This window comes from Salarias fasciatus, chromosome 18 (assembly GCF_902148845.1).
Source record: "Salarias fasciatus chromosome 18, fSalaFa1.1, whole genome shotgun sequence".
NCBI classification, from domain to species: Eukaryota; Metazoa; Chordata; class Actinopteri; order Blenniiformes; family Blenniidae; genus Salarias; species Salarias fasciatus.
Window position 1 is genome coordinate 22,550,742 of NC_043762.1, and position 19,197 is coordinate 22,569,938.

Below are 19,197 nucleotides of genomic sequence, written 5' to 3' on the forward strand. Positions count from 1 at the left end.
AAAACATGATCTGTGATTTTTGGTTTGATGCTATTTCTCAACCACCAACTTCCAAACAGACAAAGGGACTGCTTACTTCTTATTGATTAATGTGATAAACCTGTCTTTATGCAACTGTCAGCACTTTCAAAAAATATTTGTTGCACATTTAAATATAAAAGATATATCTAAGATGTTTTTTTTTTACTCTAAATATATGAAGGTTGTTTTACTGAACTGATTTTGAATTAATTTGGTTACGGATGTATTTTCTGAGCTTCATTTACATTTTGCTAGATCGCAATATTTCCTTGACTGTCTATTCGTTTTTAAATAAAACAAAGAAAAACATATTTTCCACATCTTTGTAATGTTGTCTTTGAATATGCAGAATGATGCACGTGGAATTTGGGGAATAACTGGCAATACACTGAAGGCTGAAGTGTGGGGATTATTGGAACGTTTGTGCGATACTCTTTTTTCCAACGAACGTGAAGGCAGCGCCTGGCGACGCACGTTACGTCACATATTTACATCCAGATGCGGAAGTGCTGTCCCGGGAGCTTCAGAGCCACAGAGCGACTCCTAACGGTTCAGGCTCACACGGGAGATGTGATGATTCTGACACTTGAAAGGGAAACATGGAAGTTAGTTTTCTCCGTGGTCTTGTTTTGGTCGTCCTGTCGGCTCGGACTTTGGGAGACGGTGAGTTTGCTGACGGATGAACGGTGGAGTTAGCACGATTGCTAATACAGTCGAGGTGTTCTGCTTTGAAGTTAATGCGGGTCGATTTGATTTGGCGTTTTGCCCCTTCTCCCGTTTAAAAATGAGTGCAATTGTGTGTATTGACAGTGTCACACAGTCACCAGTGGCTTATGACTGAACTGGGAGAATGCCAGTGCGTAGCTAGCTGCCTTTGGTTGCATAAAGTTGAGGTTTTCACTTCACTGGAGCTGGATCTGTTCCGGTGTTTCGGACTAACTGCTTCCCCTGTGAACTGGTGACCCGGGCGGCTGGGAGCAGCAGGTGTATAGAAGAGGCGCGACACTTCGAAACTTTATTTTAAATGCGGATGAAGTGCATTCGCCAGGACAGCTGGCTGAGTTTTAATATCTGCTTTTTCTAGCTTCAACAGGAGACCCTTCCTAATCCGAAACACCGCTGTATGTCTCCTGTGTGTTGCTTGGTATTCTCTGTGGTTGTGGTTGGGTTTCATACGCGATGTTTACTTTAAATTTGTTCAGTCTATAAAATATTCATAGTGTGATTTAAATGTCCATAAAGTACCATTTTCATTTAAAGTGTGAACGGGAAATGTTCCAATCCCTCACAACAATTTATTCAGCACCCAAAAACAGTCAGAACTAATAAATGAATTAAGCTCATCAGCTGTCATTTGCATCGATGCATCAACCAGTTACACATTTAATCATAAGTTCATAAGCGAACGACTCATGTATTGCACAAACTGAGATAATAAGGGATTGTAACAATGTTAGTTAAGTAGGAGAAAAAAAAAGAATAAGCTGCTTTTGGTTTTACAGTATGCAGTGTTGAAATCGGTCTGTTAGCAGAATGAAGATGCACTAATTCAGTAAATCCTCCAGACAGAACCACGTGACCTGCTTGGTCCTGTGGGTGACAACCACAGTCCACCTGTTTTCCTTCAGTGCTTTAATAAACACGTTGCACTTTCTAGTTTTTTGTTACTGGTGTTCTGTGAGTGAACAGTCAAGCTTCAGACACAATTCAAGTATACAATGAACAGTTCTAAGATAATGAATATTGACACTTGATCGTTTTTTAACAATGCTTGCTTTTCTAGAGAAAATGATAGATTGATAAATATTTGTCGGCACCATACATTGGGTAGCATCCACAATGTTCAGTGAGTAAATCTTCTTAGAACTTTGTTGATTTGACAGCTGCCCCCCAGACAGTGGAGCAGTGGTTGGCACTCTTATCTCAAACGGAGACTGATGCAGGTTCCATTCCAGGCCTGCCGTTTCTATGGACTAAAGGTTTCTCTAGCGTACCGCCACAATCCAAAAACCCACAGGACTGGCAGACGCTTTGTTTGTCCATTTTGGTAATCCTCCCTGTCTTCTTGGACAGATGGGACGGTGACATTTGTATCGGAACTCTCGTCCAAACCCGCTCAGAAGTTGTCCAAGTATGGATGGTACGGCAGCGTGAGGCTGCAGAGGTTCCAGATCCCGGAGGACACGGCCATCGCTCGCTGGCTGTTCTCTGTGACGAAGGGCCACAACTTCTACTGCGGGCAGCACAATGTCACAATGTAAGGACGAATGTCCCCCATTTTCAATGAAATCTGTTTTGATTGTCAATGTTTCCTGATTTTCCCCTTTCCTTCACGTAGCTTTCTGAATTTCCTGCCTTTCGTTAAATTATCATCTCTCTGCTTGGATTCTGTTTGTAGTCATCTTCGATGGGGTTCTCCACCCGTCATAAACCCAACCGGGTCCGAGTTTCCCAATGCGACCCTGTGGAGCCCCTGTTTGACCCTGACACTCCCGGTAACGTCGCAGAGCTCCACGACCTTTAACCTGTCCGACCCGGCTCCAGGGGACTGGTACGTCGCTGCCCACTTGCCAGAAGACGACGGCCGCATCGAGCAGAAGGTTTGTGTTGAATGTGACTCCCTTCAAGATCTTTCAACTCACAGAGACATTTGCAGGCGTGCTGCGGCAAATTTTTTTTGCTGAATTTTTGACACTGAACATGCTCCAATTAAAAAATACTCGGCATTCATGAACCTAATCACACTTTCAGGTTTCCTGTGTTGTACTTATAAATTACTTTGTGGCCCGGCGTGTTTCCCTGCAGCAGCTCGCAGGTGGACTTTGTTACGTAAAGTTGCTGAACCACATTTTTGGCCTTTATTTGTCTTGCAGAGTTACAGCTGGTAGTTTCTCTCTTTTGGGGAAAGGCTGTTTAGTTTTACTTCAGTTGTGTATTTTGAAACGTTTTAGTGTGTGTTAATTACTTTCTTTTTGTGTGATTCATTATCTGTTAACTCTGTCAGCTGATCTGTGCACCACGGTGTCTCCCAGTGAGGTTTTTCTTGTGTGTGTGTCTTTCTAGGGCTTTCCGTCCTGCTCCTTCTTCTTTCAGCCTCAGTTATCAATCAGAAGAGCGGTGGACACTCCGGAGTTACAGCAGGGCCGGCCGCTCTCCCAGACGGCGGCCCCAGACCGTCCCGCACGCCTTAAGTAAACCCCGTCTGGTCCTCAGACCTGCGCTGCCTCTGCTGCCTTTGTTGCTCGAGGAACTTACTGCTCTGTTTTCCAGGCTGCATGTTCCAGAGTTTGCCTCCTCGCTCTCGGTGTCGGTGTCCGGCTGCTCGTCAGACGAGGCGGCGGCGAGCGGCGACTGCTCCCTGGTTCTCCGGCTGGGCTCGGCCTCGCTGCAGCAGGACCCGCTGACGGTGGACTGCTCGGGGACCGCCTGCTCCGCCGAGCCGTCCGACCCGCCCTGGGACGCCTGGCTGCGAGTCGCGGTGGAGAGCCAGGTCAACCGAACCGTGACCTTCAGCATCGTCTCGAATTACACCGGTGAGCGGAGGAAGACGGCGGCTTCACTCCAGGGTCTGTTCAGTGACGGGACGGAAATGTATCTGTTTCTAATCTCGTCTTCTTCCTGTTCCCCTCTCCCTCTCCCTGTTCGTCCCCTCTTCCCCTCAGTGGGATGTAAGCCTCAAAGCGTCGGCCTTAAAGCAGACGATGACATTAACCTCCTCCGTGGCAACAGCAGCCTTCCCAGCTCGGCGGCGGCGGCAAACAGCTCGGCGGGCCAAGACGGAATCACCTCCATCAACGGCTCGGCGTCCGTGATGACTCCGCTGCCGCCGTCGGCGTGCGTGTGGAGCATCCCGGTGCTGTTCGAGGAGGTGGACGTCCTCTCGCTGCGCTACACCCCGGTCGGCGGGCCCAACGTCAGCGTCGCCAGCACACACCCCACACTGCTGGCCTACCCCGTGCACACACAGGCCACCGGCGGCACGCTCAACCTGCAGCTCACACTCAACACCGTGAGTAACGCCGACGCCCTGCGCTCCGCCGGCGGCGCCGGGAGCCATTGCTGCCCTGCTTCAGTGTCTGTCTCTGCTGGAAACCTGCAGACGAACTCGACGCTGGGGAACAGCAGCAGTGTGGTGGCCTGCCTCGCTCCCCGGGCGCCGGTCTTCCAGCTCAACCACTCTCTGCCCTGCCGAACAGGTAAGGCAGCACCGACTCACACAGGAAGGAGGAAATTCTCACCTCAGGTTTTCTTTAGTTTGACTTTTTTATGATGGTTTTACTAAAATATTGATGATTAAATATTCTAAAAATAAGATATTTTGTTTCTAGCTGTTTCAAACAGCTGTGATTTAGATGAGAATAGGAAATAGTTTTCCCAGGGGGAATTTCTCTGCATTTATTGTCAAATGTAGATGTGAATCTCTCTGCAGGTAAAATGTAATTTTAAAACTCCTGTTGTTGATCATTACTTATTCTGTTGCTCATGTTGTTGGAATTACATTTCTTTTAGGGAAACTCCACTAAAGGACCAGTAAAGTTTTCTATAATTTGATTTAATTGCTTAATTGATGAAAACACCTGAAACATTCTGATTACTTTGACCTCAAGAAAATTACAATAATACTTTGCTAATTTGTTCAACCACCTTCCTCCTGCCATTCAATTAGAAAGCCGTCATTAATAATAATTACATCCAGGAATCATGAAGGACTCCGCCTCTGGTGGAAAACCTGACTGGACAGTGTTTTAAAAAGCAGTCATGTAAGACTTTACAGGGTTCCTACACAGTATGGAAAGTATGGAAAAGTATGGAATTTGATTTTATAATTTTCCAGATCTGGAAAAGTATGGAAAATTTAAACTATTGTATGGAAAAATATTCATGTTTCCAAGACTTCTATCATTGTTATATTTTCTAAAAAACAAAAAACAAAAAAAACAAAAAAAGAAAGAAAGAAAAGGAATATAGAAAAAAAGAGAAATGCATCGATCTGTTGGTAGCAGCTAAAAATGTTTGTGTGAGAGCACACAGACGGTTACGGTCCTTGAAAACATTTGGGCAGATTTCTCAGCTGCCATTGCACTCCGGTCCGGTAGGTGGCAGGCTGGCAGCAATGCACCTGTAAACTGGATGCCAACATAGATATATATATACAAACTCAGATGGCTCATGCCCATTGTAACCCAGTGGGGACTAGCGTCGTCACATGGCGGCCATCTTGGGACAGGGCCGCTCACTCACTCATCACATTAAAGGGCATCTCCGGTTTTTTGACACCTGCACCTTATTTATAGGTGTGTGCATGCTCATAGACTCACTCAGACAAACATCGTGCAGCTCGGAGTCCTACAGAAGTTATTTAGATCCAACCGATTTAGCGTGGGCCATGGCAAGGGAGCTTCAGCGCGGGACATAATCTCTGCAGAACTGCTCATTTCGGCTATATTTCTTCATCCATCGCCAGTGTTATCATAAAGTCAGCTCGTCTACCGTCTTCAGGTGGGTCAGCTGACAGTTTTCGCTTACTTAGCAACAATTAGCTCAGATGGGAACGTTGGAGCTCCTCTCCCCAGCAGAGAGGCACTCTGAGTCGCTGCCATGCCGGGCGGGGGGCTGCAGCCTCCCGGCGAGTCAGACACCCGGGCGCCGTGACAGCCGAGACCGACTCAAAGTGCCTCTCTGGGGAGAGCAGCTCCGTGACGTTCCCATCCGAGCTAATTGTGGCTAAGTTAGCCCAGCGGAGGCACACTGCATGCGGGCTGCGGGGCGCTCCTGGAAGTCTCTCCTCACCGAGAGTCTCTGGAGGTCTCCAAGCCGGGCGAGGAGCACTGTGTGCAGGCTGCGGCACGGCGGACGGGAGAGGCTCCAGCATTCGAGCTAATTGTGGCTAAGTTAGCACGGTGTCGGAGAAGAGCGAAGCGCAACAGATCCTATCAGAGCAGAGCAGAGCTTTTAGCATCCAACCCCGGATCGAAAGGCAACCCGGGGCCACCATGGGCCCCCCCGCTTGCACTGCGCCCAGCGCCGCCGCCGTGGTGGACGGTTCCCCCGACCCAGCGGCTCAGCCTCCAGGCCCAGTCGGGCTCCACAGGCGGACGACTGGACCCACGCACAGGCCACCCCTGGCTGTCCGACCGTGGTGGTAGACGAGCTGACTTTATGCAGCCTCCTGGCAAGTCAGACACCCGGGCGCCGTGACAGCAAGGCCGACTCGGTGCCTTTCTGCTGGGGAGAGGAGCTCCAACGTTCCCATCCAAGCTAATTGTGGCTAAGTAAGCGAAAACTGTCAGCTGACCCCCCTGAAGACGGTAGACGAGCTGACTTTATGATAACACTGGCGATGGATGAAAAAATATAGCCAAATTGAATGATTTTGCAGAGATTATGTCCCGCGCTGAAGCTCCCTTGCCGTGGCCCCGCTACATCGGCTGGATCTAAATAACTTCTGAAGGACTCCGAGCTGCACGATGTTTGTCTGAGTGAGTATATGAGCATGCACACACCTATAAATAAGGTCCAAGTATCAAAAAACCGGAGTTGCCCTTTAATGTCAATTGAGCGTCAACTTTGAAATAGCTGTTGATTGCTCAATTTTTGCTCGATTTTCAAATCACGTGGTTTGTTACAAACATCAGACAAGTAGATATTTAACTGCATGCAAAAAGAAAAGTTGTGATTTTAACATTTAATCTGAATCATAGCAACATAACGTTTGTAATAAATCAAACCGTCTGTAAATCCGTTAAGAATTCCGAGTATTTTAGTGTAAATCACTCACCTTCCCTTAGATTACACAGAGCGCCCCGGAGTGCTGTCCAAAGATGGCTGCCAGTGAACGATGCTGTTGACTCCGCCTTGAAGGCCTCAGTATTCTTCCCCGTCACCGCGACATCGTTCCTACAACGTCTGCGACGCGCCCTATGTTGGCCCTACGCTAAGGCTTGACGCGCACCTGCCAAAAATCCTGACTTCGTGTCGAGGCGACGAGTGGTGACGTGAACGTCAAGGGCTGTGATTGGTCCGCTTTCGTGTTGTTTATAGAATGAAGTAGAACTCTCCCCGTATGCTTTTCTGATCCGAACATTGCTTCGGGAGAAGTGTAGATTCAAAATTGAGCGGCGCACATCCTGTACATCCTATACTGTTAGCAGTGTTAGCACTGTTAGCAGACGGGGCTATGTGTATAGCCGCTCCTAAAACGGCTTTAATCGTCCAAAAGCTCATTAGTTTCACCAATATTTCATCATGGTCCGCTCAGCCTCTCCTCACCACAGCCCGGTGTCACCAGATATGTCATATATGCAGATATATGTTCAGTCAGTGCACGTGTGTCTAGATATCTATGTCTATAGATCTATGTCTAGGTAAAAGCCGGAGCTACGGAAGCCACATTGTTGTTGTGACTGCCTAGCGGCTTGGCGGTGAAACTGCAGAGGAGCGCGTTCAATTGACGCTGAAGCAAGATATGTTCAGTTGCCGGCGTAGGAACGACGTCGCTGCAACGGGGAAGCATACTGAGGCCGCAAGGCATCTACTTCTTATAGGATATCTATGGATGCCAACCACCAAGCAAAACCAACAGAAGAAGAAATAGGGCAGGTGAACTAGTTACTGCTCATGAGCGAGCTAAAATGGGAAGATGTAAATTTTCAGAGGAGTAGTGCTGGGTACCGTTTAACGGTACCTCAGTGGTACCGACTGGAAAACTCCGGTATATACTGGTACCGAACAAGAGACGTGCGTACTGGTATCAGTTTCGGTTCTTAAAGTGGCTGCGTGGTCAATAAACATGCGCGGAAACGATGGTTCAGTTCTTCTCTTTTACTGAAAAAAATGGTGCATCCATCATTGAACATGTTACCACGTCTTACCGGCTCACACTCTTTCTAACAACATGCAGAGAGAGCCTCACAGAGAGCCTGCAGCCCTTCTTCCTCTGTGATGTCTGTGTAAAATAAGGTTGAACATGCAAACAGCACACCTAGTGGCATGAAGTGCAAATGCAGTCATGGTGTCGTCTGTGCGCCGTAAAGGCAGGTACCGAAAAAAGTACCATTCAGGAACTGGTACCATACATGAGGTATTAAAAAGTACTTGTACCCGAAAAATATCTAATGGTGCCCAGCCCTACAGAGGAGTGGCTAAAAAATCCCAAATACAAAGGCTGGTTGGCAAAGGATTCCGGGCAGACAAGAAAAGCAAAATGCAGACTTTGCATAAAGTCCTTCGACATCACCAACATGGGGGAGGCGGCGGTGCTGAGCCACATGATGGGGAAGAAACACAGCTCAGGATGGAAACCAAGGAGTTCCTTGTCACAGCTGTGACAAAGCTGCTGGATAAATGCCCCCTTAAATGACTACTCCAAAGATTTTGGACCCACGCCCTTTCCCTATCATTGGCAAAGTTAGACAAGCTCATAAATACCTTTTTTGTGTCTTTGTGGCTGGTTCTCAGCTGTTAGCATCGTGGTTAGCTTAGCTCAATTGCTGGAAGTCAATAGGAATCAGAACCGGACTGACGAAAGTGGACAAAATACTCCTTCCAGTGGTCCAGGGGATGGCGTATTAGCACGTGAAGTAAATCCGAATGGTTATAAAACATTTTAAAAGACGTGTTTTCTTTTCAATCCATTAAAATAACGTTTTGATACACAGACCTGCGCATGCACAGTGCTCCATGGAAGGATATACCGGAGCACAGCAGTAGCAGCCATAGACTCAGCCGCTGTGCGCCGGTATCTCCTTCCGCGGAGCACTATGATTACTAAAATGTCACAAATTATTTGATGTTTTTGGCGAGAAGTCTGGAAATTTGGGTATGGAAAAAGTATGGAATTTTGAAATGGCAAACATGTAGGAACCCTGACTTTATGAAAGCTGCTGTAGGTTTTTTGTTTTTTGTTGTTTTCAGTATCTTTTCCAAAAAAAAAATAACTGAGAACCACTGACTGGCCCACAGCTTTGTTTGGAGGTTATGGCGCTGCTGTGAACATGAGCGCTCCTAAAGACGTGATCCGGCTGCCTTTTCCTCAGTCGGCGACTTGGTACCTCACCCTGCAGGTCGTGTGCAGCAGGTAAACCTCACCTGCACCGGCAGAACTTCCACAAACTCTTTACAGCGACACATGCAGGCGATGGACTGGAGGCTGTGGGCCGGGTTCTGCTCTGTTTGCTCAGCAGTGACTGCGGGGACACGTCGGTGGTGTCCGTCGTCCCCGAGGTGTTTGTCAGTGCCTGTGTGGAGGACTGCGGGACGTACGGGGAATGCCGACTGATGAGGTCCTACAGCTACCTGTATGCGTCCTGCGTCTGCAAGGCAGGTGCGCTGTCACACGCATAAAGAACGGTGAAAACATGAAGGGGAGACAGGGCGAGTCAGCCGGTCCGGTGTGTGTGTGTGTGTGTGTGTGTGCAGGCTGGAGCGGCTGGGGCTGCACCGACGGCTCGGCGGCTCAGTCGTACGGTCGACAGCTGCTGGAGACGCTGCTGCTCACGCTGAGCAACCTGTCCTTCCTGCCCGCCGTCCTGCTGGCCGTCCGGCGCTGCTACCTGGCCGAGGCCGCCGTCTACCTCTTCACCATGTTCTTCTCCACGGTAACGCGCTCAGAGCCGCGAGTGTGAGGCGGTCCGCGGCGGTCCGCGGCGCAGCGTTCTCATGTCCCCGTCGTTGCAGTTCTACCACGCCTGCGACCAGCCGGGGGTGGCGGTGCTGTGCATCATGGACTACGACGCCCTGCAGTACTGCGACTTCCTGGGCTCCGTCTGCTCCATCTGGGTCACCATCCTGTGCATGGCCCGCTTCAGAGACCTCTTCAAACACGTGAGACGCTCACTGGTCGTCCGGAGGGGACTGCACAGCGGCGGTTGTGTCTTGACCGTGTGTCTCTTCCTCAGACGCTGTTCGTGCTCGGGGCTCTGCTGATCGCCATGTCCATGCAGCTGGACCGGAAAGGCCTGTGGAACCTGCTGGGCCCCATCCTCTGCGCCATCTCCTTCATGGTGGCTGCCTGGGTGAGAGGAGCTCTGCAGAGTCTGGCAGCGGTCTGTGCAGCTGCAGCCGATGTCACAGCGTTCTGTTTGCTCGCAGGTGTACCGGGGGGTCCGCCGGCGCCGCTGTTACCCGCCCTCCTGGCGGCGCTGGGTCTTCTTCCTGATCCCCGGCGCGGTCTGCGCCCTAATCGGAGTGTGTTTGTACATTTTCGCTGAGACGGAGGACAACTACTACTACACACACTCGCTGTGGCACCTCCTGGTGGCCAGCTGCGTGGTGTTCCTGCTGCCGCCCAGGGAGAGGGAGCAGGAGGAGCTGGGCTGGAGCCAGGACTGGAGGCCCAGCGGGACCTGGAGCTGGAGCTGGAGGCCTCGTATCTGTGGATATACGCTCTGTCAGAACGGCAAAGACGAGCTCTACACCGTCACGTAGCTGATTACAGCTGTTCTCAGTGTAAACAACGCTACGACAGTCAGACACCTCAAACCGGCAGAATTCCACCCCTTCTTTAGGAAACAGCTTTAATGAAGCATTTCAGAATCAAAGATAATCCTATATTCTCATAGGTCTACAGTTTGTTTCCCTCCACAGTTCCAATAATTGTGAACGTTTTTTATTATCTGAATAGAAATAAGTTCTAAATCACAGTTTTAAAATGAACTGATCGACCTCCAGCAGGTCCTCAGGACACCTCCGGAGCTCAGGCCACAACACCAAACTCTTCAGGTAACGGACCACCTGACCTTTCACCTCTCGAGCAGTCGGTGCATATTCTATATGTACATATTTCACTAGAGTAGGAAATGAATGTGTGAATTATTTATGAAGAAAAGCACTTTGTGGATCAATTTAAATCTTTTTCTGCAGTCTGTCTTTGAGTCTTGATGAAATGTTACCCACCGCCAGTGACACACTCCTCATCGGTTCAGCCTCATGATCAAAGTCGAGCTTTCTTTTTTGGATTATTGTTTTTTATCCAATGTGGCCAAAATGGCAGTCAGGCGGTGACCAACATGCAGAAATCAAACACAGCAGCTTCCAGGAGCTGACGCTGGCTGCTTCCACGTCTTCTTTTAATCATCTCCTCCAGGCATAAACGGCGCGGAAATAAAATGAGGCTGGTGTCAAATTACCACTACTCAGTGCCTCAAGTCAAGGAGCTCATGGATGTTTTAGATGAGTATTTTGTTGAAATTGAATGCACATAAAGCTTTTGCAGTGCATTTCAAACTGAATTTACATGTGAAGAGCCCCCCCCCTTGCCAAGTGACTCCTGATCCGGTTTGTTCTGCCTTCTCGGATCGTTATTGACGGCCTCGGTTTCAGATCTCGTTTTGTGCCATGCAGGCCTCCCCTTCTCTGCTCACAGTGCAATATCTGAAGCTGATCACAGCTTGGCTGCTTTGACTTTCTTGGACTTGTTTTCCATAGTGCGGTTGTCGTCTCGTGCTTTGTGGTCCTGCTTCAACGTTCGTCCTCGTGTGTGTCTGTCGTGGTTTCTATTGAAATCCTCCAGTCCAGCTTTCACTGAGTGGATGTCAGTAGAAGGCATGGTAATCTGGGTGCAGGATCTTGAACCTCTCCAATGGCTTCTAAGCACTTTTATGACAGATTTAGTGTAAATATCATGTTTCTATGAATCAGCAACCAAATGAATGTATATTGATGAACGCCACCCTGTCCGGTGCCTCCTGTTTATCGTCCCTGTGAGTCAATGTCTGCACTGTGTGAATGTGTGACATTTTCCTCACTTCGCTCCGTGCTTTACGTTTGTGTCTGTTTTTTTGTTTGTTTCCTCTCAGAGTCCCACACTGTGACAGTCGTTTTCATTGGGATGTTCAAATGGAATGTTTCTCACCGTCGCGCGTTCGCAGCTTTTCTTTCACTGTTGAAACCTCGAGTGTGCAACTTCATTTAGTTTGTTTTCACACTGAAAAGCTGTTTTCCAACTGCAAACGGACTGCGGCTCACACCGTGTGAGGATGGAATAAACAAGAACAAAACAATGCTATGTCCAACCTGAAATATGATTTTTATTTTTATTTTTTCCTCTCTGTTCTGAATGATTATGTTTCTGGTGAAAAATGAAAATTGCATTTATTATACCACCAAAAATAAAGCGGGTGCATAAAAGGAAACGTTTGCTGAAACTGGTATTTATTGATTTGTTGACAGACATATTTTTAGTTTTTCTCACGTCACACAAACACACAAACACTGAGACCTACACAGCGGGACATGGATGGGAAATAGAGGGAGACAGATTACTATAATCCTTCGAAATGCAGCAAGTGCTTCCATTGAAGTGTGTGTGTGTGTGTGTGTGTTTGTGTGTGTGTGTGTGTGTGTGTGTTTGTGTGTGTGTGTGTGTGTGTGTGTGTGTGTGTGTTTTCCCTCATATATCTTGCATCCATTAGTAAATGTGATGGTCAGAGCTTACAGATCACTCAGCCCGGGTTACCTGCTGTGTTGTGATTGGACGGGAGGAAAGGGAGTGTGAGGCATTAAAACACTGCTTCTGATTTCATTGATAAGAGTTACTCAGCTTTATGACATGAGGGATTCACAGATCAGGTTAAAAAAGTAAATTCTGGATTTGCTGCTGGCCCTACAGGGAAGAAACCTGGTTTCTGTTTTTTTCTGTTGCTCTAATAAATGAGTCTCCAGCAGTGGCTCCTTAAACCTGTTCGGTTTAAATCTAGAACCATCTCGTTCCAAAGTGACGCTAGAAGAACTCGTTCTGCTGTAATCATTCACTGCAGCAAGAGACGGATCACATGGCTTTATAGGTCTTTATTATTGGCTCTATGTAAAAAATCTCCACCGTGTCACAAAGTTATTCAGTCTTTAAACATACAGTCACTCCAGCGTGACTTCTTTGTGCTGTTCTTCAGGCACATTGTCATGTCACTTTGCTGCTAAAAACCTGTCTTCACTGTTTCTCCTTGTAAGTACTTGTTTTTTTTTTTTTTGTTTTTTTTTTGCAGTTCTGTATGAGGAGATAAAGGGTCTGATTTCCTGCAGTATCAGTGTTACAGCCGGTAGAGAGAGCCAGTGAAACTGAAGAAACTGTAGCTCCCACAGAACAACCGAGGGGCAAAAGACCAAAAAAAAAAAAAAAAAACCTTCTGAAACACAGCATCAAAGAATTGTTCATTCTCATATGAGCCAACAAGGCAAGTCATAAAAAACCTTCATGGGGTAATAGCTGGGATTCTGACTTCAGTCCAAAAAAACTTAAATAGTAGTCCCATTTCAATAATTTACTGTTGACATGAAACAGGTGCAGGAGGACATTGGAAATTAAAATCAGGTTTGTAAATGTGAAAATAACTCCCATTAAAGGGCTAATTAATACACAATAGAGCCCTTCAGTTAAAAGTTAGGGTGTGACGACCCACATAGCAGAGACATTTGGCCCACATTTGGCTGGAAGCTGGCACAGGTGGCATTCGGTCAGCACTGGCATGCAGCATGTGAACCAAACATGGCCCAGGTGTGGCAGAGGCGGTGCCTTCTTTAAGGTGGCAAACCGAATGTGGGCCAGATGTTGAGTTTAATATGTGGCCAAACATGTCAAAAAAGAGCGGTGGGCCACAGGTGGCATTCAGTTGGTATCGCTTTAAGGTGGAAAAGAAGATGTGGGCCAGATGTTCAGTTTAGTATGTGGGATGGCGTGGCAGACGAGAAGCCGGTTGGTTTATGGAGTGGAGTGTGCGGATGGGGGGGTCACATGGGGCTTGCGCGGGTGGGGGTGCATGGAGCAGAGTGCGTGCGGCGGGGGGAGGATTTAAATCTGTCAATCTTGTAAATCTGTCAGTACAGATTCCATAACACTACATGTTTCTGACATTAAAAGTCTAATTCAAAAACAAGCATTTTTTCAGTTTTAAGTGAAAACAATATTTATTTTTATGGTGTTCACTATTTTTATTAAATTAAAGGTCCATGTCTTCAATTTAGTTGAGGAATATACAATACAATGCTGCTGCCCTCAGCCCACCTAAAATATTTTTCAGCTTTTAAAGGGGCTGTATCATGCAAAATTCACTTTTTGTATGTTTTAACCTTGTTATATAGCTATGTACTCACCAAAAACACCCCCAAAGCGTTTTTTTCCTTTGTGCCCGCGTGTTTAAGCTTTCCTCCCGTTTGTGCTGCTCAGAGATGCAGCCCCTCCCGCACCCGTGAAAACGCTCTGTTTTCCCACGTTGACGTCACACTGTGAAGATGGCTCCCCTGAGCCCCCCTCCCGCAGGCCCTCGGCAATCAGTGTTGCTGCTTTTTGTAACTCTGATTTCAAGGATAAACTTTGACCATCGTCTGAAAGCAACAGTCAAGCAAGAGCAAGAGTCTGAAGGATCTGAAGGTTCTGCGCTTGGTGATTTTCTCACAGGAAAAGATGATTTTGCGCGTGGAGAAGCTAGAGCTAAAGAGCTAAAGCTAGCTAGCGTATTTGTTTTGAAGCGCTGATTGGTTGAAGTACGCTGTCAGTCAAAGTCCACAGGGGGAGAGGCGGGATTTTCAGTGAAACGGAGCGTTTTCTCTTCCGGGTTTCAGAATTAGCCCCAGAAAATCTTTTATTTCACACAAAATTACTTTTCCTTAGCGCCAAAAATAAACTATTACCATGTTAGAGCCATTTCTAGGGTTTGGACTAGCTAAAAAAGCATGATACTGCCCCTTTAAATCCTGTAAACTGTTGAATTTGACACAAAAACTATTATCAGTGCATTAGTAGGCAAGTATATGTGCAAGTCTCTAGAAAATCAAAACAGTTATGATTGTTGAGTGTGTTGTAACCATTGTCACTATACTAATGTGAGATTTCATGTTGTAGGTCATCGTATTTGCTCCACCTGGCTGCGTCATGGATGAGATGGACAGGTAAGTTTTGCACTTCTGTCACTGGAAACACAGAAGAACACTTGAACACTTCAGAACCAGCCATGGTCATTATGGAAGAAGTTTAGCTCTCCCTTGCATTTACAGTGATTGTGTGTGTTTTTTCAAGTCTCAAAAGTCTCTCCAAACCCATGTGAGACAACATGGATTTAGCAGGAGCAAACCAGTGGACTTTAGAGTTAAATGTCTTTTTTGAAACTTTAAAGTCCATGTAAAGCAGAAATAAATTTGTGTTATGAGTTTGTCACACTGCATAAAGATGTGTCATTAACCACTGAGCCAAATTTGAATGATTAAAAAAATTGCTAAGTATATAAAATGAGGTCTCAAAATCATGGAAAAACAAGCACTTCTCTCTGCCATGAAACGCTGGGGGCGTGTCAGCACCGCGGCCAACGCGCCTCGCCCGGGAGCAGAGAACCGGGACCTCTCGCTGAGGACAGGGCTCCAGGAGCCGTGCAACGGGTCCCTGCATGCTACGCGGCTGGCACGGAGCGTGTCTCCACCCGGGAGCGGAGATTCGGAGCTCTCCCGCTGACGGGAGAGCTCCAGCAGCCGCGCACAAGCCCCTCGGCCCGCAAGCAGCGCTCCTCCGCCGGCTTGGAGACCTCCGGAGTCTCCCGCTGACGGCATTGTTACCCTACACACTGTGGCACTCAGGAAAGATGAACGAGCGACATGGAGGTGACATGCCTGTTAGCTGCAGGGCCGGGTCTACGCAGGGGCAAGAGGGGGCCTGGCCCTCTCAAATAAATGTTGTGCCCCCTCAAACTAAATCCCCCAAAATATATTAGCACGAGCATACACTGCACCATCCTCGCTCTGACGCTACATGACCACAACAGTCAATTGCCTATATCAGCAGAGAGAGACCCACTTTTAATCTTGACCAAAACGGTGGGTTGGGTATTTCAGCACCATGGACAGTGCCTTGGAGTCATTATGAAAGAGCAGCCCACTGATTTTCTGCACCACAACGGTGTATTAGCTATTTCAGCACCATGGACAGCGTCTTGGATTTTAACCGATAAAGTGACCAGCTGATACTCTGCACCACAATGGTGGATTGGCTATTTCAGCACAACGGACAGTGCCTTGGAATTTTCATGTAAGCCTGACCGGCTGATAATCTGCACTACAGCGGTGGATGGGCTATTTCAGCACCATGGACAGCACCTTGGATTTGTCTGTAAACAGTGACTTAATATTAGCTTTCAGCGACTACTTTTCTAAATTGCAAGCGTAGAAGAAGAAGTTCCGCTGTTTATATTCTGCCGTGAGTGACCGAGCTGTGGACAATCACAAAAGTGATTGGCTACTGTTTTAAAGCTTTGAATTCGGTGTCCTGCTGAAAGGGCACAAGCGTGTTGCTTGGTCTGCCGCGGCTTCCGTAGTTCAGGGTGCGCGCGCAGACATGCAATGGAGCTGTATGAGAGCGCCCTGTTTGGGCTCTTAAAATGTACTAAATGACCTCGTTAAGAATTAATTATGGACGTTACGCGCTCAGGACACTTGGATTACAGCGGACGAGCAGTATGAAGGAAAATGGGAACGTTTTGTGGATTTTATGGACCATTTTTTCTGTCGGGCTCTGTCGGTCCCTGTTTGTTGACCACGAAAATCCCCAAACATCTCCAACTGCATTTGAATCGTCAAAAAAGTGCTCCAGAGTGTTTCTCAGCATGAGGGTGAGTAGAAAATGAGGCCAAATCGTTTTTTGGGTGGAATATTCCTTTAAGAAACCAATCAAATCCCTTCGCCGTTCTACTAGCCCCCTGCGTGTACATTGCACTGGCCCTGGTTCAGTGTGCGTGCGCGTTGACAAGGCGCTCTCGGCACTCGAGGCTCGCGTGAAAAATAGAATGAAGCGGAGCAGGTGCGCTGCGCTTCTATACGAGTTGTGTGCGGGCAGTCAGAAAGGTTAATAACATTGGAGGCGATCACAAACTCCGTGCGCGTGGTGTTTCCGCGCGCACGCACCTGCGTCCAGTGCGTTTGCTCCCAACGGGAGCTCCTCCAATGGGATGGGAGCTAGGCGGAGCCTTTGGGAGATGCTACATTCAAATACATGCTAGTTTTCCAAGATCGCCGACCCTAGCTTTAAATCCTGAATACAGAAGCGCTGAAAGAAATCTGTGAAGTTACCTCAAAAATTAAATCATTAATGGAGGAATGGCTTTTATATGTTGTAAATAAATACATTTATGACCTATTTAAGGTGTTTAGAAGAAAATGGCTGATTTTGCTTTACACGGACTTTAAGGAACTTGCAGACAAGTAAAAATTCTAACAGTGCTTTTTTTGTTTTCTTTTTATCTTTGAGGAGCCCACAGATATGGAGGTTGACATGACGAGGCGACTGAAAGTGGGAATCCTCAGAATACCAGAAGGGGAGGATCTGAGTGACCTGGCTGTGGTGCTGGAGGATCAGATCATCCTGCATGGCATCAAGGACACTCACACTACTATGCTGTTTCGACTTCTGTATGTGCTCAACATCGACTACATCGACTTTTTCTGTTGTATTCATTGCAGTAAGAGTAACTTCCGCTTTTTCCAGTCCTTCAAAAGTTTTCCAATTACTCCAAACTTTATTTCTGCTGCTTGATTACTGTTTTCAACTACATATCTCACTTTTGGGGGGCATTTGTATTCAGTGTGGGATATATGTTGTATAAAACTTTTGCTTTGCTTTTAAAAGTTTATAGTATTAAACTTTGCATTCCATTCCATCCCCATTCCATTTTCTACCGCTTATCCGGGGCTGGGTCGCGGGGCCAGCAGTCTCAGCAGGGATGCCCAAACTTCCCTGTCCCCAGACACTTCCTCCAGCTCCTCTGGGAGGATCCTAAGGCGTTCCCAGGCCAGCCGAGAGACGTAGTCTCTCCAGCTTGTCCTGAGTCTTCCCCGGGGTCTCCTCCCGGTGGGATATGCCTGGAACACCTCCCTAGGGAGGTGTCCATGAGGCATCCTAAACAGATGCCCGAGCCACCTCAGCTGGTTCCTCTCGATGTGGAGGAGTAGCGGCTCTACTCCGAGCTCCTCCCTGGTGACTGAGCTCCTCACCCTATCTCTAAGGGAGCGCCCAGCCACCCTACGGAGGAAGCTCATTTCAGCCGCTTGTATCCGGGATCTTGTCCTTTCGGTCATAACCCAAAGTTCATGACCATAGATGAGGGTGGGAACGTAGATTGACCGGTAAATCGAGAGCTTCGCCTCTCAGCTCAGCTCCCTCTTCACCACAACGGACCGATACAATGACCGCATCACTGCAGCCGCTGCACCGATCTGGCTGTCAATCTCACGCTCCATCCGGTTCATTATTAAACTTGTTAATTTTATATACTGTTTTAAGATTGTATTGTAATTGTATCAATAAATAGATATTTGATACTGTCATTGTTGGAGCATTTTATTTTCTGGGCCAAATACGGCAAGTGAGTGCATTAAAGAAGTGGCTTGGTTACGGTTTAGTTCAGGCTGACATCTGGAGCCGGTTCTGAAACTTGTCTGGTCCTACTTCGGGCCAGCTGTGGTCACACAGGTGGTTGACATCTGGGAGAAAAACTAAAACTTATCTGGCCCAACACTGGGCCAGGACAGGGCCACATATGGCTAAACTGGTGGGTGAGACATGGCAAAATCATGGGCCATATGTGGCAACCAGATGTGGCCCTCCCAAGTGCCATAATTCATTGCGATATGTGGACCAAGTGTGAGTGAGATGTGTGGCCCACTACTTGGCCAGACTAATTTAGCCATGTGGGGAGACACTCAGCTCACAAGACGAGGGAAGATGTCCACTTTACTTTAAAGAAAACTAACATGACAAAATATATGCAGGGAAAAAAGACCTTTTAATCTAACAGTCACAAAACAATACAGGTGCATTTTGTGCACCAGTCTAATGAGGAGACATCCTAAAATCCAAGGTGTAGTGTCCTCTGGAGACAGGCGTCTCTTTAGAGGGACAGGCTATGAAGACTAAATGGAGGATATGTTTAAAATTAATAAAAATGGGCTGAAAATTAATGGTCAGAAATAGCAGTAGAGACATGAAAAAAACTGCTCAGTATTTATAGGAAGCGTTTGATTACTGTAATAGCTAATGAAGACTTTTCTTTAATTTATTGAGAAGGGTGTGAATAATTTGGGAAATTCCACTTTTTGTTTAAATGAAAATAAAATCTGATAATTTTTTTTCCACAATGGTGCTTCTTATACATGATCATCTTATTAACTTTTGGAAAATGCCACAATCATATCCGGTAAATAAAA

At 47.2% G+C, this 19,197-nt stretch overlaps 1 protein-coding gene across 2 annotated transcripts; it reads left to right on the forward strand.

Moving 5' to 3' along the window:
* The first annotated feature begins 541 nt into the window (after window positions 1–541).
* pgap6 (post-glycosylphosphatidylinositol attachment to proteins 6) lies at window positions 542–12,156 on the forward strand. Of its 2 annotated transcripts, none has more exons than XM_030115777.1 (13): window positions 542–684; window positions 2,095–2,278; window positions 2,420–2,621; window positions 3,085–3,212; window positions 3,292–3,554; window positions 3,684–4,030; window positions 4,121–4,217; window positions 8,983–9,097; window positions 9,201–9,343; window positions 9,439–9,617; window positions 9,697–9,843; window positions 9,918–10,034; window positions 10,111–12,156. In XM_030115777.1, the coding sequence occupies exons 1-13, from the start codon at window positions 621–623 to the stop codon at window positions 10,444–10,446; spliced, it is 2,322 nt and encodes a 773-aa protein (XP_029971637.1). In that variant the 5' UTR covers window positions 542–620; the 3' UTR covers window positions 10,447–12,156. The 2 variants fall into 2 exon arrangements, with proteins under 2 accessions (XP_029971637.1, XP_029971638.1); XM_030115778.1 differs by having other exon boundaries at window positions 9,204–9,343.
* The last annotated feature ends 7,041 nt before the right edge of the window (window positions 12,157–19,197 follow it).

Excerpts from the sequence above, each read along its gene's own strand:
- pgap6 (XM_030115777.1), top strand. The coding sequence starts at position 621 with ATGGAAGTTAGTTTTCTCCGTGGTCTTGTTTTGGTCGTCCTGTCGGCT. Across the intron at positions 3,555-3,683 it reads CATCGTCTCGAATTACACCG|TGGGATGTAAGCCTCAAAGC; the intron begins GTGAGCGGAGGA and ends TCTTCCCCTCAG. Across the intron at positions 9,344-9,438 it reads GTCCTGCGTCTGCAAGGCAG|GCTGGAGCGGCTGGGGCTGC; the intron begins GTGCGCTGTCAC and ends GTGTGTGTGCAG.